At 46.0% G+C, this 22,545-nt stretch overlaps 1 protein-coding gene across 1 annotated transcript in view; it reads right to left on the bottom strand.

Annotated features, from left to right (window-relative positions):
* The window catches only part of PDE3A (phosphodiesterase 3A), a 247,002-nt gene extending 225,912 nt beyond the window's left edge, over nt 1-21,090 (bottom strand). Inside the window, exon 1 of the mRNA XM_031597803.2 lies at nt 20,664-21,090. Within this exon, the coding sequence (XP_031453663.2) occupies nt 20,664-20,978 (315 nt within the window). The 5' untranslated portion in view covers nt 20,979-21,090. The remainder of the gene's footprint in view (nt 1-20,663) is intronic.
* Nucleotides 21,091-22,545: the final 1,455 nt, after the last annotated feature.

Genomic DNA, 22,545 nt, shown 5'->3' with positions numbered 1-22,545 from the left:
CTCTGGAGATGATGGGGCTCCAGTCTGTAACATTATAATGTGATGGAAAGTACAGCAGTAAAGCAGGGTAGATAAGTCTTTGGCTACAGCAAATAGAACAAGCACAAATACAGCAGATGTGGATACAGAAACAAAGGAAAAAAAAACTGCTCACCTTTGGAAGGCCTCACACATACAAGAATCCCCAATAATGTATTCTTGTCTCCACTGCCAACCCTTAAATGAAGTCTGCAAAGGGCTGGATCCCGACTCCAGCCATTCTGGTCACTCAGGTACAATGCATTCACCTGAGCTCCCCTGGGTTAGCCCTGCCTTTACAACAGATGCTCAATCACAGGTTCAGGCCATGACTTAACATTTCTGCAACAAGCCCATCATGTGGCCTATTGCCTGTCCCCACGGCACCCTGCACCTCACCATGAGAGACAGCAGATTTAATGACAGGTCAAATGATAGATTCATTAGCAACTTACAGAATTGTAAGGCTGACAGACAGAACAGCCTTCCTTGGAAAATAAAACCCCTCTGTTGACCTGCTTCTACTGCTACTTACTTCTTTCCACTCTTAGGTGAGATGGTTGAGGATGCTGATCTTCCTCCTCCACTGCTTCTCACTGTGAAGGATGCCAGCCAAGCCCAGGCTCTTTGGAGGTGGTTGGTATCTAGCTGCCACAAGTTTAAAAGGCAGACCCAGAGCACTTAAAAAAAAAAGCTTCCGTTCACCAAACTCGTCACCCGATTTTCATTGCTGATGTCATGAGAAAAACATACAGTCTTCCTTTTATCTTCACTAAGATAGGATTTTATTGTAGCTTGACGGCATGAACTTTTATCTTGAACGAAAATCACCGTGGGCCTCAGCATGGCCACACAGTTGCCAAGTGAGGACTTTTGCATGCTTGTTAGGTACACATCTCCCACCTGTGCTAATGGCACAGCTCTCCTGCTAGCTGGAACTACTCCTCTGTATGCAGATAAACTGCTTTCCCCATCACAGCCCCTCCTAGATATCTCCTTGTCCTTTTCCTACACTTCAACTTTGTAAATCAAGTAATGTTCTTACAAAGCGTTCTTGAAATAAAACATTTGTATCAAGCAGGATAAAGTTTTACTAGCATTTTCCCCAAAACAAACATTCCAGATGAATTTCAGTTTTGGTCAAAAAGCTATTCATAGTTACTTTGATTAGGTATCCCTTTTTATAAATAAGGAGGCAATTTAAAACACCTGGAATATAAAATACCTCTTTGTATGCAATGTTTTGAGTACGAGGCCATTAATTTCATGAAATTTACCTTGTGCTTCAAAGTTAACTGAGGTGACTGAACTAGGTGTTACCTCTGAGCAGCTGAGCAACAGTTCAGTGCTTGTGTGCAGAGCCCTGCTATCACCATGCAGCAGCCAGCAGCCCTTGGGAGCAATCACACCACCACTGGCTTAGGAAACAGGGATATAAGCTGCACAGAACAGCCCCAAGAACAACAGCAGCACCAGCAAACTAAGCAATCTCACAAGTATTTCCTTTAGGAAGGAAAATGCAGGAGCATCAGCAGCATCAGCCACTGTCAGAGAATAAAATTATGTACCTGATCTGATGAGATGTGATAAGTGATAGGGCACTTCAAGGCTGTCAATTGCAAGGTTGCTGCCAGGCCTCCAGACCCTATTTTAATACACCTCCCTAGGATAATGAAGACTGGAAGTGGTGGTTTTGCTGCTATTGAACAACATGTAGAGAAAGTCTGAGCCACAATGTGACAGAAACAACAAAAAGGAGAGGGGTATCTCACCAGGAAGGCTGCTGCTGCAGCAAGGTAAGCTCCCAGCAAGCGTGTCTGTCAGAAGTTGCTTTGCTTCATGGTTACTCATATTTGAGTGCAAGAGGACAGAAGAGTCAGAATTTGGGCTGGTGGCTTTGCAGAAGTTTCCCTATTTATTTCAGAAGCATAAGCAGTTTGGGGTTGATTGCTTCATCCCAGCACCCAGTACATCATCAGAAATCGATTTAATTCTACCAGGCAATGCTGGCACAAGCTAGGCTTTCCAAGTTTCCCCAAGGCACCATGCAGGGCAGGGCAGCAGCTCTGTTGGAGATCCCTGTGCTTTGTCCTGCAGAAACTTGCTCACCTGCTAACACTTTGCTGCCTCATACGATGATAACGATTCAGGCTGGGAAGACCCTGTGAGATCTCAAGACTACACCGTGTCTGGGCTGAATCCCTTCCCCCTTTTTATCTCATTAAAGTTCTACAAAGCAATGGCCCTCTCCAGAGGTATTCTCCTACGTAATTTCCAGCAATTACAAATTCCTTCCGACACCAGGGACTTGTGTGTGTCAGCTATCATTATATGCACATCCCTTGTCAGGCCCTCCCCCAGAAAGACTCTTACACCAGGGCTTCAACTTAAAATCTAAATTAATAAAGCAAAGGATGTGGAAAATGACACAGTAATTCCATTTATAAAGGAAGTCACAGATACTTCAACATAAGCTGCCCAAAGCAGTTGAGCAACAGGCAAGAACTGATGTCAAATCTGATTCCCAAGCTGAAGTTTAATCCCCAAACCATGCAGAATGCTGGATAAAAGCGCCCTACTGATGCCGTTCTCCAAAGCTATTCCATCTCTGACTGTAATTTCCTGACCTGTTCCCACATCAAGAGGAATTTCCGTTACCTTCATGCTGACTCCCGCTCCTACACAGGCAAATGACTGAGTTCTTTTCCCTCCCTGTCCTCCTTTCACGCAGTCTCAGTAACCAGCGTGCTCCAAAAAGACTGCTTTCATAGTATTTTTGCTAGACTCTGCCCACACAGCAAGACAGACAGACCAACAGCCACACAACATGTGGTACATACAGGGTCTGCTGTATCCAGGGTAAAAAGGGTTAGGGGCCCAACATCACCATGCCCCTTAGCAGTGTGGTTTTAATCACCAGGGAAGAACCCAGAGAACTCCCCATGAGGCCATCTCAGCTGTGATGCAGCAGAAAATGCCCCTTAACCACAGACCCCCTCAAAGACCTCTGATTCCTTTGAATGCTGGAGCCACTTCAACACTGCACAAGCAGTTGGCCTTCATTCTTTCCCCTCTCCCCCCAAGTCAGTCTTTTATGCTACATTTACAATATGAACTGGCATTTGAAAACATCAGTCTCCTCATTAAATGTTAAGATGATCACTGGAGAAAAATATGAAAAGCCCCAGCATGACATCTTTGGCTTAGTGCTCATCTATCATTCCTTTCAAATGTTTGCATTCAGTTACAGGATAGAAGACCTCCAGGTTATGTTTCTTGCAAAATGCTTTCCCATCTTGCATTGTGCCACTACAATACCTACAGCTCCATGCAGAAACAGCATCTCAATAGGTTTTTAAGGGCAATTGTGTTTTTTTGTTTGTTTGTTTGTTTGTTAAATCAAGTCAGGTCATGGATTATATTAACAAGATTTGTTTTCATTTCCAGTTACTCTTCAAATTATTAATATTATGCCCTGGAAATAGATGGAGTATTTGTGGTTTGCAGTGCACACTGACAAAGGTTTATTAGGACAAGGCATACAAAGCCTTGTTGCCAAAAAAAAAAAAAATAAACAAACAAAACAAAACAAAATTTAAAAAAAATAATAGGGAAACTTCTCTAGGCAGTCGAAAGTAGAGCATCCACTTCTGAAGTACTTTCCCCTTTTTTTTTCTTTCTTCTTATTCCTTTTTTTTCCTTTCACTTTTTTTTTCCCCATTTCTTTACCTAATAAAGTCCCTGATGTGTATTTTCCTAATCCTCATTTTTGACAGACAATTGAAACAGGAATCCTATTAAGTGAAGTCAGAAACATCCTCTTTAATAGCAAATACAAAGATAATTGAACACAAGAGAAATTTAGGGACTAGCAGGGTGTTAACCAGAGTGCAGCCCTCAGGTAGCTGACCTTGTATGAGATGAGCTTGGGACGCCCTACAAACTAGCTTCAAACCCTTGTTGCACCCTGTGTTTTCCAGGTGAACTTGCTCAAGTCTCCTCCCTCCATTTCTCCAGTTATATGTGGTGCCTGGAACATTTCACAGTTAAATGCTGAACCAAAACTATGAATATTTTAGATGCAGTTTGACACACCATGTTAAAAGACCAGCTAAGAAACATTCAACAAAAGAAAAGGAAAAATGTCAAAAACAAACAAAAAACCAACAATAAAACACCATGTCAACAGAAATGGGGGAGCAGAGAAATAGTTACTTGGAAGTGAACCTTGAGGAGGGCAGGAGGGAAGTCTGTCTGATTTTCTTTGGATACAGCCAGGCAGGAAATCATTGAGGTGGGTTAAAATACCTTTCTTGTACACGCTTTACAAAGAATTTCCTCTGATTACCAGAGTAAATTTGTTTTCACATCAATCTTTATAAATCACAGCTGTGGTGCTTTATTCCCTCTCTCCCCTCTCCTTATTTTCATCTATTAATAGGTCTGCAGGTACCCACGCATCAATTAAAAATAGGCATATATACTTATTCTATATATAAACACTTCCACTTTGCAAACATGTTCTCTATGTAACATAGCCCTGGTCCTGAACTGTGTCATTTGCACTTGTACTGCGGAGACCACAGCACAACCCTCCTGTCCCTGTTCTGAGCCCAGGATGCCCGAGTCCACAGAGCCCCATGCACAGGGAGAGAGACACAAACATCAAGGATGTAATTCAATTAACAGCCCTCTAACCACTGCAGACTCACAACTGGAGGCACCAGAATGACAGAAGCATCATCCTATGCAATATTCCCTGTTTATTTTGTTGGTGGTTTGTTTTTTGCAGGGGAGGTTGTTTTATTTTTTAATTAATTCTGCTTTCCCAGTTCAGGGGAAGGAGGGTAAGACATATGAAGGAACTTAAATATAATGTAGAGCTACATAGTTTTGCATTTTCAAAGCTACAGAAGTCTCTGGAAATAATTTTAACCAGGTATTTTAAGCTACCAGTGTGGTCAGCACCACTTTCCAATGCCGTTCTCCAGTTTTGGAACCTAGCATGAGAAGGAAGGAAGGGGTTTATCTTTCCAGTTCAAAACACTCCACACTCTTTTCTTCCTTTGATCTAAAGGAGAATCATGAAAATCTTAGTTACTGTCACAGCTTATTTTCCTCAAGGCTGTCACCTCCCCTGAATACACAGCTCAGTCCTCAGATCCCAATTCATTGTGCTTCCCAGACTTCTAAGGAAGGTGGAATGCTCCAGCTCTGGACTGCACTGCCCCAGCCTACTGACATTCATCCAGCTGAGAAACTCTTCTTCATCTGAGACATTTTTTAAAAGAAACCTTCTCACAGTCAAAGCTGCTTTATTTCTGTGATGAGCAGTATTAACTAGGGAGTTCTTTAAGAGGATTTAACACAAATTTAAAAGAGGGCTTTTATTACAGGTCATAGTACATGTACTTAGTTCTTAACAAGGCAGGTAAGTTTTGAAAATGAGACTCCTTTTTCAGAAAGATACCTGAAGGCATCTGATGTATTCCTAATGACTGTCAAAGCATTCAGAGGTATCCTCTGGGAATTATTATCTCCTGGAGTTGATTGGGCAATTTTACAGTTGGCAAGCAGAGATTCCAACAGCCATCTAAGAACCATCCAGTGAGCTCAGGCTGAAGGAACTCCAAAAAAGGAAGAAAAAAAGGAAGAAAAAAAAGGAAGGAAGGGAGGAAGGGAGGAAGGAAGGAAGGGGGAAAAAAAGGGAAGGGGAGAGGAGAGGAGAGGAGAGGAGAGGAGAGGAGAGGAGAGGAGAGGAGAGGAGAGGAGAGGAGAGGAGAGGAGAGGAGAGGAGAGGAGAGGAGAGGAGAGGAGAGGAGAGGAGAGGAGAGGAGAGGAGAATGAAAGAGGGGAAAAAAAAGAAACAAAGAAAGAGAGAAAGAAAAAGAAAAGAAAAAAAAAAAGGAGAAAAAAGAAACAACTCAATATGAAGTGACAAGCATATAAAAAAGCAACCATACAAGAACTGCTGGGTGGGGTGGAGGGGTGTCACACCTCGAACATGCTGTACTTGACCTGAACACATCCCCAGGCCTTTCCTCACGTGAAAGCTCTCCCAAACTGGAGTTCTGCTAGCTGACGTAAGCGGGGACAGAAAGGCCTGGCCCTTGGTGTTTTGTCACGTCCTTCAGATTTCCGTCTCCTACCCAGCTCCCAGCCGCTCCATCTCACTCACACCGCACAGCACTCTGCTGCCAGCCACAGAGGCACTGAGCTAACAAGCGAGCTTCATAAATCAACCTGTAGCTCGGCCAAAACAAAGAGCAGTGAGAAGCCTACCTGGGACCCAAAGCTACCATTGAAAGGGAAGAAAAAAGAAAAGTAAACAAAACTCTGCCACCAATCACAACTTGATAATGCAAACCAAACAGCACAGCAGCTCCTGAATCAAGGAGGAGTAAAGCAGCAGAAGCAAGAAATTCTCTGTTTATTTTCTGGGAACACTAGGCTAAGAAAAAGCAAGCATCCAGATCTGCACGGAAGAATATCCAAAAGTCTATTTTAAAAGAGCCTCTCATGTATGCATGTGAAATTTCCCTTGTTGAAGTGCTTTATTATCATTACTGCTAGAAAGGCTTTCCCAACATCTAAACCAATCCTCCTTTGTTACAAAATAGGCAGGATGAAAAAGAAGTCAGCTACCAGCAGACACAGAGCACACTATTCTTTTCTGGTATCTTCTGACATATCAGAAAAGATTTAGGTTTTGTTTGTAGCCACGTCCTCCCTCTCCAGTCCCCTCAAAGAATGTTGTTTGTATATACAAAGCAGGGAGGAGTTGTCAAGTACGAGAAGAATTCAGGAGGAACTCTGGACTTCCAGCGGACACCGGATGTGATGTGTTTGGCCTCTGTGGCAGGCAAGGGGAGACCAGACAAACATGTTTCCCTTCAAAATAAGTTTGATTCAAATTCCTGGCTCATTTTGCTGAGCATGAAGCTAAGCAGTCTCAAGCAAGTCACGCATTTGAAGGACATAAGGTTAGATGTGACAAATGAGGAATATGGCACTGATTCTTCAGCTCACTTAATGTGGTATTTTGATTGCCTCAACTATGGCCAACAAGATACAGCTCACTCAAGAAGAGTTCAGCTTCCCCTGAAACCTAAAGAAAAGCAATGCAACCTTTCAACTTGGAGCAGCTCAATATTAAAACAGAGCTCACAACTTCAGTGCCCCACCTCTCACCCCTGCTTCTGGGCCAACAAGAACTAACTCTAACTTCTACAGCTTTTCCACAACCATGTTTAATATGAAAACTGACATGAGATGGGTCTATCCCCAGGTTCATTCTTACTGCTCACCAAGTTCAGCATAGATTGAACACAAGATACACCACACAAGGCCAGAAGTATGTAGGGCTTCCTAAACATAAGGAGAACAGTAAAAATGCTACATAAAATCAGCAGAGGGGAGCATCAATTCAACATTTGATATTAAACATCAAAAGGGTAACAGATTTCAGTACTGGCAGCTTTATTTGGGAGCTGACAAAGCAACTTAAAACTACTGGCCTGACAAAACGTGTTTTCTTCGAGCACTGCTCCTCTCCAAAGTGACATAAAAAAGCAAAAACAGAAGTAAAAGACAGGTGGTGATGACATTTCAGAGTTTTTATCAGTAGTTAATGAAGAAGAATTATGCCATCTTAGGAACCCGAAGAACATCATGGCAAGTGCTGCTGTCATGGGAGCACAGCCCTGGGACCTGAGATATGAACCTCCGATATCTGCAGGATATCAATCCCATCTATGGTGGGGCAAAGATGTACACGTCATACTGTCAGCAGATGAGGGAAAGAGGCCAAAGAATAGTCCATGGGAGCTGTCTTTCCAGGTTCATAAGCAACAACTCATGGAGAAGATTTTTATAAAATATGAATGATTTTCTCATCCAGACAAGGATTCCTTCCTGTTTTCTTCTTACTTTTGTTGTTGCTTTTTTCCCCTGAAAGTGTTATAACATCAAGGTAAGTGCTAAGAGAAGAACTAAAATCTATATGCATTTAAGATGTAGCAGTAAAGACAGAGTAAGATCTTGCTCATAAGCCAGCCCTGAAAGATACTTTTTTGCTTCCAGTATGTGCTCACATCAGGAGTGAGCTTGGCATACTGTTCTCACTGGGAAAAATAATACACATATGGAAAAAGTACAAGATGCTCACTGGCACATGGATCACTTAAAGATCTAAAACAAAATGTCTTGACTAATTATACGCCTAGCTCATTAAAGAAATAATTTAAAGGAAACCAGGAATTGTTTCAATTACATATGGAACAGGAATTGGGAAGAAATATTGTTCAGAATATTAGAAACCATTTCCACAATGAAAAGCTCTACCCACATGCAAAGAACAGATTTTTGCCTGAATGTACTATGTATTATAGTAAAAATTGAGATTAATATTTTAAGGAGAAACCCTACTGCAGCTATATAGGACAAGCCCATGTAGCTCAGCATGCACCAAGCATCACAGGCATTCACAGGCCAGTATCAAAACCACTAGGAGGAAACTTTCAGCTGACTGCTGGCACTGGGTTGGCTCTCCTCTTACTTCACACACACTTCAACGTTCACCACACATCAGGCTGAATGAATTAAAGGCTGAATGAGGATTTCTTTCCAGCGGGGGATGGAGGGACTTGTACTGTCAACAGCAAACGTGAAATAAGCATGCTGTGTGCCACACAGGGCACTTTTCTTGGAAGCTTTGGTACCAGTGGCAGGGGAGCCAGTGAGGGTCCCAGAGCTATAGACTGGCTAAAATGAATGCATTTTAGGATGGAATAAACACACAATGCTCAGTTGAGTCCCAGAGTGACAAAACTAGAACCACCTACTATAAGGTTTGTAACCACAAAACCCACTATAAACAGATTAACCTCCTCTATGAAATTCAGATCCTGTTCTCAGCTCTCGAAGAGTCAGCATAGACTTCTTCAGATCCAAACACCGAAGAAATGAATTATGATTTCCCATCCATGATGCAGTTTCTTTCCAGCCATCACATTCTGTAGCTGAACAATATTACTCCCTTGTAAATTGCCTTAATTATGAGAGCAACACACAACATCTTGGGACATTTGGTGGAAGATCTCACAGCAAGGCTACTGTTAAATCTTTGCTGAGAAACAAAAAAAAGACATCTGTTTCACATTGTCTTTGAAATAATTAACTGATTTGTGCGTTACCGAAGTGAAAATTAATTTTATTCTACTGTGAGAAAGTTAGGGAAAAGTAGAAGTTTTCAGTAATCTTTAAAAGGAGGAAAAAAATGCATTGAGATTAGGCCAGACAAAGAGCCAGTTCCCACAAAAGGCATGATGGAGCTGTGCCAAATGCTTCTAAGAACAGAGCATTTTTTGGTTGTTCTTTTAGAGCCAAATTTCTTATGCCTTCATTCTGTCTTTTATGGGTATTAATAAGATTTCCACATAAATCTGTCTCTACTTAGTCATCTTCACCACTGTCAGATTATAGAGTCTTTCATCAGGAACAACTGCCAACAAAAATGTTTCTGATGTCACGGGAGCCGTGCTATCGCTTCAGCCATCACTCAGAACAAACAGTCCCAAAAAGGTGAAAGGCCACTACTGTGTATGGAAAGGACTAAAAAAGTTAAAATTAAGAGATTCCATAAAGATGAGGAGAGGTGAAATAAGAGTGGTAATCAACTGAATGCATTTCTTGATTTGGTGCTAGCAAATGGGAAACTTTCAAACATCTTTCTCAAATGAATATACATTCTTAAGTCAGGCATCACATAATATTTGGAAATTATATCTGTGATTTCCTGAAAGTGCTTTTCTTTTTTCTTTTTCTTTTTTTTTTTTTTTTAACTCTTCTATTTATTTACAAGCCCTTCACACCTTCATACTCATATCCAGAGCATATCTGTCATCATATCATACTGTGGAAGTTTCCTACAAGGCACCAAAGAATTCTTGCATTCAAGCCTTTGCACTTCTTACAGAGAGATAACTTGCCCCTTGAAATCAGAGATAATCACCTCCTTACATTCAGACTCTTAGATGGATTTTTCTGGCTCAGCAAACAAATAAATAAAAAAAAATTAGATGCTCTAGAATCTTGTTGAAAGGAAAGCAGCAAGATGAGCTAAGGAAAAGCTATCACCAGGCAAGACGGCAATGTTTTGTGGGCAGCAGTCACATTCTGAAGCAAGTCTAACTGAGCTTCCTTACACACAGAAGCAGAACTGAGTGTCCAAAACCCACCCTTCACTTCTTTGTCCTGTCTTTAATGCAGAGGGATAGGATTCAGATTTCCTGGACTAGATGACAGAGAATAAGGAAGAAGCACTCAGCCCATCGACAGCAACCATTCCCAGCTTAAAACGCAACACTGAACCACTCATCACCATCTCAGAAGAGTGGCACTAAGTAAGCTGTTAACTCAGAGCATGTGGGTATCAATGCCATGGGATTTCTCTTGCAGTTATTTTTTACTAAACAATCACTTGAAAAAATTCATGCACCTAAGAGTTTGGATATCCCAAATTTTGTTTAAAAACATCCGAAACTGCAAATTCATTCCAAGGACAGCATATGACACAATTACGCTTACAAACCCCGATGCACCATTTCAGATTACAGTACACTCGGATCACAAGAGAGAGAAACAAACTTTCTGCACTATCAAATTTCTGACTGAAGTTCTCTCCTCCTTAACCTGCTATTGTGAATGTTTAAGATGATCTGATCAATTATTTTATCTCAGTTCTAAAACTCTTACCCAAATAAAAGATTTATAAGCCCCTAAGTCAAGTTCTGAGAAGTAAACGGCACGGTTAAAAAGGAAGCTGGCTTGACACAGTTCCCAAAAGCTGAGGATTCAGGGTGTTGGGTTTTGGTGTTGTTTTTTTTTTTTTGTTTCTGTTTTAGGTGCATATCAGTAAATTTTATAATACACTGACTTCAGTGTTGTTTTTTTTTTTTTTAAATCAGTGTTCCTCATAATTATAAAGAGAACAGACAATATATAGAAACAAATCAGAACACAGAACAAAACAAAAAAAAGTATGCACATTTGAAGTTGCAGGCTCCCTTCCATTAAGGAGCAGCACTAATTCATGGCCAAGAATTTTATCACTTATGATCACAGTTTTACTGTGACTCCCAAAAGAATAATAAATTCTAAAGATCTAAACAAGACAGCACATCCAGACATGAATACAGAATTTCAAATTCTGACTTTCCTGAAAGCGTCAAACGGCAGATCACAGCCCCAAGTCAGGACATTTTAAAGTTAATCTTAGGAATATTCTCTTTTCTATTAAAAAAAATACTAAAGGAAAAGAAAAATCTAGATTGAAGGATGATGAGAGCTAAAACACTGGAACAAAAAAACAATGAATCTGCCTCGTAGTCAGTTCTGTCCCCAAATCTGTACCTTCTATCTAACCAGAAGAAGAACATCCCACGTTTTGGGACTAGATTGATTCAGCAGGCACATGAGAAAAGAAATGTGAAATAAAGATTGGATAGATTAAAGGAAGGAAATGAACAATCTCTCTTTACCGCTTCACTTGAAAAACTTCGTTTTTGCCATCTCTCTCTCACCACATCACACGTACCCAGAAAGCTCGGTTCGGATGTCCTAAATTTCAGCTAAGCCCCAGTGCTGAGTATTTCCTATTAGCTGGCTCTGACTCCAAAGGTGCCTTGCCAAGAGGAAACAACAGGCTTGGATCCTCAAGTGGAATTTAAGCTTGACTATGTGCTGAAGTGCTGGCACCCCGACCCATCGAATTGTTGCACTATTATCACATGCTCCTTTATTACACTGCTCGACACAAAGACTGCAAGCTCAGTAAGAATGAGCATGTTGTTTTCTGCAACCCAGAAGGCAATTTTCAATATCAGTGCGACACAGACGATATTTCTATTTGCCACTGAGCGTTTTCTCAGGGCAGTCTGCAGCAAGGCCTGGACTGTCCAAAGCAAGGCCTGCAGCACTGTCCAAAACAAAGCAATCCAGCTGCATAGCCCTAGCTCTACACCTGCCTACTCCTGGGCATTATGCAAACAAGAAAGCTCTGCATATCACAGCAGAGAACTTTCACTGGGAAGAGTAAAGTTCCCCTTCCACCCTCACCCCACCTCTAATCCCTGAGCTGAGTCCTCTTCACCACTCAGCTCCTCACAGACACACGGGAAGCACAGCACCAAATCCTCCAGTAAAAAATGTTTATTCATTTGAGCTTTTTATGAAATCAGTAGACAATTAGGACTGCATTTAAGAATGAACCATGCATATGAATTAAGCTTAAAATAAAAGCCAGTAATGGAGTAAGAATTACATTGCAACGTTTCACCTCCTAAAGAATTTAGAAGTCGACAGAAACACAGTGAGTCTGTGGGAATAAAGTCTACAGAGGTGGCATTTCTGCCACTCATTTTCCAGAGCTGTCTTAATAAATAACGAATGTTAATCGGTTGACAGCTGCTTTGAAACTAGGTACGCTGCAGCAGTAATATATTCATTATACAGAACAGAACAAGTTTTGCCAGCTGAAGATCATCATTCTTATCTGCAAAAATTTAAGTCTCCTATTTATTTCAACTGCTCTTATCGCACTTCTGACCAGGCAGAGCTCCATGCTGAACAAGCTCCCATTTATGCCCATGAGAACATCGCTGGCTCTGGCAGCACACAGAGCTTATCAGCTGCTCACGTCTAGCCAGCTCTCAGTCCCACGTCACGGCCAAAATTAGCGGTAAGCCAGGCTAGGTACCAAAGGCACCATATAAAGCAAGCACCTAGTGCCAGGCGCCTCTAGAACTGAGCTGCAGCACCAAGTTCAGCTGTCATATTGGAATGTATGCACTTAGAGCACGTAAGTATACATGCACTTACCGAAGTCACCACCAAAGCGCTTAACAGCAAAAAAGGAAAAAATTTAGCAAGTCGGGAACAAAACAAAAACAGCATTAAAACAGCATTGAATATGTACTATTCTGAGAAGCTGGGGAAGGGTCTGCAGCACAAGTCTTATGAGGAGAGGCTGAAGGAACTGGAATTGTCCAGTCTGGAGAAGAGGAGGAGGCTCAGGGGAGACCTAATTGCTCTCTACAACTACCTGAAAGGAGGTTACAGTGAGCTGGGGGTCGGCCTCTTCTCCCGGGTAACAGCAATAGGATGAGAGGGAATGGCCTCATGTTGTGCCAGGAGAGGTTCAGGCTGGATATTAGGAAACATTTCTCCTCAGAAAGAGTGGTGATACATTACAACAGGCTGCTGAAGCAGGTGGTGCAGTCACTGTCCCTGAAGGTTTATCCACAAGTGTGGATGTGGCACTGAGAAACTTGGCTAGTGGGCATGGTAGTGCTGGGTTGTTGCTGGGACTAGATGATCTTAGAGGTCTTTTCCAACCTTAATGATTCTATGTTTCTGAGATTCCGCATATATACACACAGCTGCATATGAATATAGACATATAAAGGTATGATTTATGAATATGCATGGACGTGCACACATTTATAAAAACAGACCACAAGATCTCAGGTGACAATCCAAGCAGCACAACCAACAGTCACTTTGAATTTCATTCTTTAAGAAGACAAAATGAGTAGATATCTGCTTAAAAAGAAAACAAAAAACAAACAAACAAACAAAAAAAAAAAAAAACCCACACAAAAACCCAAAAACCTATCTGCAGCTCTCTGTTTGGGAACATACCCTCACGCTCACTGATGATGCAACTGAAAGGATCAACCTGCTCTTCTGGTAGGACGGGGCACCCCTCAATTTCCACTGATGTTAGTGGAGGCAGGGAGGGTATTACCAGTAGATACTACAAAGGGAAAATAAATATAAAGCATTTTTAGCAAACCATACCTTCTTAAACCAAAATTTAAAATATTCCTGAATGGTCTCCAAGTCTCCATTAGGAGTTAAGGGTGTTCACTGTCTCACACGAGTGAAACGCAGAGCTACAGCTCCGCATTGTTTTGCAACCACATTTGCAGACTCAAACAGCCAATTTGTTATCTTGCAATTATAAATCCACCTAAACACAATGAAATTCCTTATCAGTGCAAAATACAGCAATCACGCATTTTCAATAGCAATCTGTTGTTAACATTGCCAGTAAAATTGAAGAGAAGCTTGTAAACAAGCATCTTAGAACTTCACCAACATCTACCACTTTCTGCTGCTCACCTGATGAGTGTCATGGCAAGGATTTCAGTGTCCCCAACATAGAAATGGCCCTAACGAGCGAGCTGTACCAGGATATGATAAGAAAAAACAAAAATCTCCTACTAAAAGTTTTAGAAGCTCTGCAGTAACGGAGGGATACCACATAAGATGTGACTGTGCAGCCCTTTTGGATCTTCCCTTCTGCAGAGATTTACACCTTCCTAGCTGTCATCTGAAGTGACTTTTAATAGACAAAAACAGACAAGGTGTTGGTTTATTCTTCAGGCTGTGCAAAGCTTGGGCCAGTCTATCTGGATTAGAAGTAGAAAAAAACATTGCTCAGATGCAACTTCTCAGCTGCTACCTCACCCTTCACATGTCCCTTCTTTCCCTGCTGGTCAGATACACAAACACAGTGCTCCTGAGGGTCTCTCTCAGAATGCCATCCCAGAGAGATAGCTGCTGCTGCATTTTAAAGTCGATTTGAGGTTTGTATTTTTGCTGAAAATCTCTACTTGCATGTAACATAGGTTACAATATACATCAATGTTCTGCCTGTTCTCCACAACATTGATCACAAACACCCCTTGGTTTATTTAAAACTATAGCAAAGGCAAGTGCAAGAGACAAGCAGAAGTGTCTGTTCTTCAGGGTGAGGAAAAGCTCTGGTTTTTGCTGGTGTCACAGGTGCAGCTCCAGCATACAGAGATGTATGAAAGTATAACTGTCCTTCTGGAACTCTTAAGTGCAGGAACTCAAAACATGGTTAACCTTCGTCATTCAAACACTCACACCTTTCCATATGGATTTCATTTCACAAGCAAGCTTGTGAACAAACAGTAGCTACAAGGATGCCACTCAGAATAAGTGACATTCAGTTTTAAAGTTGTTTCATTATTTCCCTACAATTTTGACACTTTTACATTAGGGAAACTGGAGTCCATCAGATTATTCTAATACACAGGTTTAGTTAAACCAAAAGAAGAAAACAACAGAAATCCAACAGCTATCAGTGAATCCTCAGAAAACAACAAATTCTACAGTTTTCCAATAGACACTGATGTAGTAAAATCTTACACAGCTCTCAGTCAGGCTAAAGTGTTTCTAAGAGAAACATTTAGCCACCCTAAGAGGAATGGTTAACCAAAGGTTAATCATTTTTTTAGTTACTGCACTTAAATATAGAGATTTATATATATACACACATAAATTGTCCTTGTACTTGTTTATGTGTATATATATATATCTATAAATAGATAGATAGTTAAGACACACACACAGTTTCTCAGTGCCCAATGCTGCCAGCTGACACAAAGTCTTTTTCCAGGTGAGTTTCAGAAGTAACAATGCAGTTTCCCAGCCAAACTCACACAACCAATATCTTTTTTGCAGGCTCTATTTCACCTTCTGTTTGGCAGCACTGTAGGGTGGAACCAGGACCACGGGGCTGCTTCCTGCATGCAGCAGTGAGAAAAGACCAAAATAATAGTGCTGTTCCATCAGCATCTCTTTGCACAGTGTTTTCCATTTTATTTATTAATAAACATCTGTACAGAAAAAGAATAGTGAGATGCTACTGTACATAAAGCAATGGTGATTTCTATTTTTCGCAGATTCTTCGCAGCCTCTCTGCACCGAGATTTCCAGTTGCTCACACGGCTTGTAAGACAACTTCCAAAAGCCTGAAACTTTCAAAGACTTTCAAAAAAAAAAAAGAAAAAACAAGAAAAAAAAAAAAAAAGAAAAGAAAAAGAAAAATCGAAAAGCAGTTATAATCACGTGGATATGTGGGGAGAAAAAACGGGGGGGGAGGGGAGAAGGAAAAAAAAAAAAAAAGGAAAAAAAGAAAGGAAAAGCCATCCCGTTAAGTACCACGGACAGATTTTGGCGCTGCCTGCGCCGCGCAGGGCCTCGCGTGCCCCCTAGGGGAGCGGTGCGGCCACGGCCCGGCCCGCGCTGCGGCGTGCGGTGGGAGGGCAGCGGGAGAGAGCTCCCCTTCTTCGTCCCATCTCGTTTCGTCTCCCGGTTTCAGCTCAGAGAGGGGAACACCGATACGTCCCCCCCCACTCGGGCAGACGCGGAGTTTTTATCTTCCCGCTTGCTGTATCTTTTCCCCTCTCTGTCACAGATCCCTGCTCTGATGCCGATGCTCCCCCTGCACTCGACTCAGGGCTCAAAAAATAACACGCACAACCCAAAACCTGAAAAACGGGTCCAAAGCTGCAGTGCTTACTGCTGAGAGGGGACTCTGAGGAAAGGATCTGTCCGGGTGCTTCTGCAGAAGCAACTGAGAAGGAAAAAGCACCCAAAGAACAGCTCTCACTTTGCTCTCTAGGCCTTTACCTTTATTCCCTCATCCGTACATCCCTACCAACATTTCGTACACAAATCACAGCCCCTCACCCAACGCTTTCATTGCAGCAGCCCTCTCCTTTCTCAAAAAGCAACTGCTTTCCCCTCCAGCCCTGGGAAGCTCCGCAGAACACCTCTCACACACACACAGGTCACTGTTGGGCTGTTTATTTAATTAACACGACAGCCGGCGCACACAGGATGGCTTTCAGTCAGTCCCACAGCTCCGCGTTTTCACACCGCACAGAAAGAGCCGAAAGTCACTGCTGGACTTCACTTTTTTTTTTTGGCCAATCCATTTCTGGATTTATCCGATCAGGTCAGACTCTATTTTTGTCTACCATAAAAGTTCAATCAGCAGGTTTTTTAATTTTTTTTTTTTTGTGAGGCTGAAAGAGTAAAAAAGAACACATAGATGGGTTTGCCTAAATGAAATCATGTAAAAAATAATAATAATAATAATATATATAGTATATATGTATGAAACATCTGGAATCGCAGCGTAATTCCTCCTGGAGCCTTACATAGAGCTCACACCCAGTTGGGTTGCAGCAGTCACCAGGTGACAGCTACGCAGTCTTACGCAGCTTCTGGTGACCCCAGTGGTACCACCAGTAAGTGTTATTGGAGGAATTTCAGCTCGGTAACACGTATTGGAAGAAGGAGGTTAATGCACCCCCGTGTCTAATAGGGGACGTGCATTAGGAAGTGTCCACATTTATCTGTTTTTAATTCTTCAGTGTTTAAAATCTCGGTGTGTTGCACGCAGACCTACCCTACCCCCATGTCAAGGGGCAGGATATGCAGCACTAACCGTTGGCTATAAAAGAAGGGTATATCAAAGAGCCAGGAAAGAGGGGAGGGGGAAAGTGTTATGTTCCTTGCGCTGACAGAGCTCTCACTGCCAAACAGTGGGAAGAACGGATAAAGGCTGAATTTCTCCTTCAAAATAAAATAAAATAAAATAAAATAAAATAAAATAAAATAAAATAAATCCAACAAATCTATTTCTTTTTCTCATCCAGTCCTCTGATCTTATTGCTGGAGCATCATCTCTGACCATCTCTGTCACGGCACCATCCCCCAGACATGTGATAGGGAGCTCACGGTTCATGGAGCCTTTCCATGAGGACAGGCAGGGCCACCTCCATGCCACCAAGAGGGACACAGCAGGCTCCCACAGCCTCCCACAGCTGCTGGTCGAAGGCAGGGCAGGTAGCACCAGCACTTTGGAATACAACAATCATACAAGGTTGTAAACATCAAGACACAAACCACTCTGTAAAAATGTCTGCAGAAACCTGAAGAAGAAACACCGAAAGCTGCTTATACATTTGCAGGGGGGAGAAAAATAATAATTGCTCATTCATTCATTCATTCATTGTCTGTCTCATTCTCACCCATTCACAATTTCTTCCTGCTCTGAGCTGGGTGAGCTGAGTTGAGCCCTGCAGGAGCTGAACATCCTCAGTGGTGCTGGCAGAACCACCGGAGCAGCGCTCAGCTGCGGGCAGGAGCGGGCTGGGAATGGGAAACACACACATGGCAGCACAGAACCTTTCATCCAGGGAACGGGATGAAGTGGAGGGAGAAAAGGCATCAAAATGAGACCCCAACCAGAATTACATCAGAACTTGTTAAGAGCTTAAAGAAAGTTCTGAGTGTATGCGTGTGCGTCGGCAGCGGTGGTGATTTTCTTAACTAAACTTTCTAAGCTCCTTTTGGAACTGACAAGCGATTCAGATGAGATGTTTCAGCAGACTGGGTAATATACAGTGACACACGCATTTGCAGCTATTCCTATGAGTGGCTTAAACATAGCTTATGTACTCATAATTTTAACCATATTAATGCACCTCTCTGTGATGTCGCTTTGCAACGCCTGGTGCGGCCCTTTTTATCACAAAGCCAAAGAAATGCAAATTTTTATTCTAGTGGGGAAAAAAAACAGAATGTAACTGAGATATGTGTGACCAAACATAACTCAATTCAGTTGGAGAAAGCTCTGACTTTTGCAGACTCTCCTATTCACAGAAGCAAACAGGGAGGGAAGGAAAATAAAAGTGCACAGCAATGGGAAAGCATACATGGGAGGTGATGGGAAGCACCTCTAAAACCTCTCCTACTGTTACCCAGCAGCTGTGAGCAGACATTTCAGCGCAACGACACAGATCCATTTCCTGATAGAGATGGGTGGTGGCTCTTGGACACACCACCAAGTGCCTTTGGGCCCAGGGTATGGTTTCTAATGCCAGGGGTGAGAGCAAGCCTGCTCCTGCTTGTAAAGCCTTCCTCTCTATTTTTAACAAGTTATATTTAAAAGCTGTCCAAAAGAGAAACATTTACCTATGGTTTCTGTAAGTCCACGGGGAGATGATGTTTGGCTACAAACACAGGCTCTGTTTGCTGGGAGGTGGGAGAGCCCCACTGCCTGCAGCACTTCCCCAAGATCCGGGGTCTCTGTTCCTCCGCACTGCTACACTTATTGAGGAAGTCCATTCACGTACAGCCACAACATGCTTAAAGATGAGAGAAAAACTCGCCCTAGACGTGGAAGTAGTGATCCATTTCAAACCACGCAGTGACGCAGGCGACACCAGATCTCACTATTGATTAATACTGAGCAAGAACAAAAGAAAGTGAAATTTGCCAAAATCCTGCAGCGAGTGCACAGAGCAGCACCAGCACCCAGCAGCCCAATTTGGCAAGGGGTTACACCTGGCACTGCCCTACAGGGAGCACAAGAAGGGCATGATACCACCTCGGGTCCACGGCAGCCCTCCATGGTGTCAGTGCCTCCATCAGGGAGAGAATGATGTGGCTACAACCAGGGAGCCCCATCCCCAAATGGTTACACTCAAACACATGAACTGGAAAAGTGTGAGAGTGGATGGAAATGTGTTTAAAACATTACAAGTGCTTGCTGTAAAAAGCCACCAGAAAAGCTGAGCTTCATAGAGGAGAAACGGTGTTAATTCATTGCCTTACATATTGCATTTACCAATCATTCCCATCTCTTTCTCTCCCAGTTTGTATGAAAACAGTCTGAACTGAGTCCAACTTCTATTTTTTCCACACCGTATTTGCTGGGACGCCGTGGTCAATATTTGGTTCATCTAAACAGAAACGCTAAATCAATAAGTACATTGGTTGTAAAATAAGCCTCAGGTGTATCAGGCTGTCAGGCCCTCTGCTAGCAAATGTCAGAACCGACCATAGAGGGATGCAACCAAACCATGTCCAGAAACAAACCACCCACCCGCACTGTTTGCTTCGGTGCCATTATCGAGAAAACACCGCGGTGCTCATCCTCTAAATGACCGAGTGAAACCTTCGGTGTGGGGCTACAGCTCCAGGTGAGCGCTGCTCACAAAGTCCTTTGCAAATCCGACTGGAAAAGAAAGTTTTGCCCGGGTTTCCCCCTGCACCACCACGCAGGGCTGCACGCCCGGCCGGGGACGGCTCTGTTGGGGTGCAGCCCTACAGAAACAAGGACGCGCTTCGGGCAGGCAACTCTGCCGAACTCGTGCCCGCGGCAGGGCTCTCTGCAGCCGTGCGGTAAAGATGTCCGTGTGTTTCTTCTCCCGTCTTTTCAGGTGCGCACTTATAAGGCTGCGAGACCGGCGAGAAAGTTTTCCCCGCTCCGTGCGAGTCACGGCCACTTAAAGGCAGCAAAGTTGAGATGAACGGCAGCACCCCGTGTCGGTTCGCACGCCGAGCCGAGGGACGGCGTCAGGCACAGCCCCGGGGAGGCAAAGTGCAGCGAAGCACGGCGGGCCGCTCGCAGGGGAGGCGATCCGTGCCCCGATCAGGGGCTGCTCCCGCCGCGCCCCGCAGGCACCCCGCCGGGTCCGGGCCGGTTCAGCGGGGCGGCCGGGACTCCGGGGGCACAGCGGTGCGGTACCGTAACATCCGCCTCAACTTTCCGCCGCTCACCCGAAGAGCAAACCCCGCTCCGGGCTGTGAGACGCGAACGGCTCCGAGCTCCGTCCCCGGCGCCCGGGGCAGGGCGGCCGGGGTCCGCCCGCGGCTCCGTCCCGCGGCTCCCGTCGCCGCGTGCCCGTCCCCTCGGGGCAGCAGCCGCGCTCCGCTCCCCGCCGCCCTCCCCGCCGCCGCGCGCCGCGCCTTACCTGCTCGCGGGGGATGCAGGGCAGCGAGGTCCGCCGGTGGCTCTTGCCGCCGCCGCCGCCCGACATCTCGGCGGAGATCATGGAGCTGGACCGCCGCCGCCGCCTGAGCGCCGGGGCTTCGTCCGCGGCCGGGGGGGCGGCGGGAGGCTCCGCCAGCGGGGCGGCCCGCCGCGGGGGCCAGAGCCGCTCGGCGTAGCCGGCCAGCAGGACGCCCAGCAGCCCCAGCAGGTAGGCCAGGTAGGGCCGCCAGGACGCCGGGACCCTCTCCAAGGCGACGAGGGACGTGGTCCTGGCCGCGCTAGTGACGGCGAGCATGAGGACGCCCTGCCGCAGCCTCAGCACCAGCCATGTCGCGGCGGCCAGGCAGCTCAGCACCACCCCCGCGGCGGCCAGGGAGCGCCGCCGGTCCTCCCCCGCCGCCAGCGCCGTCCGCGCCACCGCCTCCCCCCCGCAGCAGGCGGCCAGCAGCAGCGCCGCCGTCCGCGGCCGCGCGCCGCCTCGCAGCAGGTAGCGGCCCGCGCCCAGGAAGGCGCCCGCCAGCCCCAGGGGCACGGCGCCGGGGGTCAGCCAGCCCCAGCCCCGGCCCCGCGGCCCCGCGCCGCCCTCGGCCGCCAGCTCCCCCCGCGCCGGCCGCGCCGCCAGCGGCCGGAGCGAGCCCGGGGCCGCCCCAACGCCGCCCCAACGCCCCGGTGCCGTCCGGCGGCGCCCGCCGGAGGATGCCCCGCCGCCGCCGACGGCCGCGGCCCCGACGGACCCGTCGCCGGAGGGGTTTCTCCGGCCCGGTCAGCGCCGAGAACCGGGGGGACGGCGGGTCGGGACCGCCCCAAGCGCCGGCGTTCCTCGCGGGGCGTCCCCCGGCCGCCTGAGAATCCCCGCGCCGCGCATGGGGGGCACGGGGCTCCCCGCTGCTCCGCTACCGCCGCGGGAGGAGAGGGAGAGTCGCGGGCAGAGAGAGAGGGGAGCGGCACAGCCGCACCGCCGCTCAGCGCCGCGCGGTTTCTAGGCCATCACCTCCCCCCGGGCGCTGCCCGCCGGAGGGGCCCGGCCGTGCCCCGCGGGGGGGGACAAACAGCCGAACCTCGGCGAGCAAAAGGCACGGGGCCGGAGCTCGGGGAGTGCTGCTGGGGGAGCCGGAGCCGCGGGAAGGACCGGGAGGCAGCCTGCTTGGGAAGCGGGGAAAGGGAAAGAGGAAGAGAGAGGGAAAGCGTTTCCCTTTCGAACGGCGCCGGGACGGTCCGTGACTTTTGCACGGAAAATTCAGGTGATGGGAGTTAGGCCCGCTCCTCGTTCCGGGACCGGAGGCAGCTGAGAGCCCGGCACTAAGCCCCAGACCGATCGGAGCAACAGAGAGAGCAGCGCGGGGGGCTGCTGGAGGCGACAGTTCGGCAGAAAGCGGCCGCGGGAAGGAAGGGGGGGTTGCGGCTGCGGCGGCTCCGCGTTCCCCCGCAGGAGCCGGCGGTGCCAGGCGGGCAGCGAAGCTCCCCGTACCGGGCCGGGCATAAATCCTCCTGTCAGGGAGGGGGCAATTACAAGGCCCTAAAAAAGTCAGAAAGATGGATGCTCTTGAATGATGATTGACTGATATTTGCGGTGCTGTTCCAATGGGAAGCCCGAAGCTGGATCCCGAAGCCAGCGGGCGACGCTCCTTCCAGCGCCCGGGCTCTCAGGCTCCGCACTGTGCCTGCCCCCGGGTGCCCCGGGGCGCTGCCGTAGGGCAGGGGCAGCCCACAGCCCCCCAGCGACACTGTCCCGCTGCAGGGCACGGAGCAGCATGCACTGACATCAACCACGGAGGAACGGAATCGGCAGCTGGGAAGTTACAAAGCACTAAGAGCCAGGAAATTGAGCAGATTAGAAAACTGAATTTCCTTGCTCTCTTCCC

The sequence above is a fragment of the Phasianus colchicus genome, chromosome 1 (genome assembly GCF_987193195.1).
Source record: "Phasianus colchicus chromosome 1, bPhaCol1.hap1.1, whole genome shotgun sequence".
NCBI classification, from domain to species: Eukaryota; Metazoa; Chordata; class Aves; order Galliformes; family Phasianidae; genus Phasianus; species Phasianus colchicus.
Note: the sequence above shows the minus strand (reverse complement) of the source record. Positions and strands in the feature narration are given on the sequence as shown.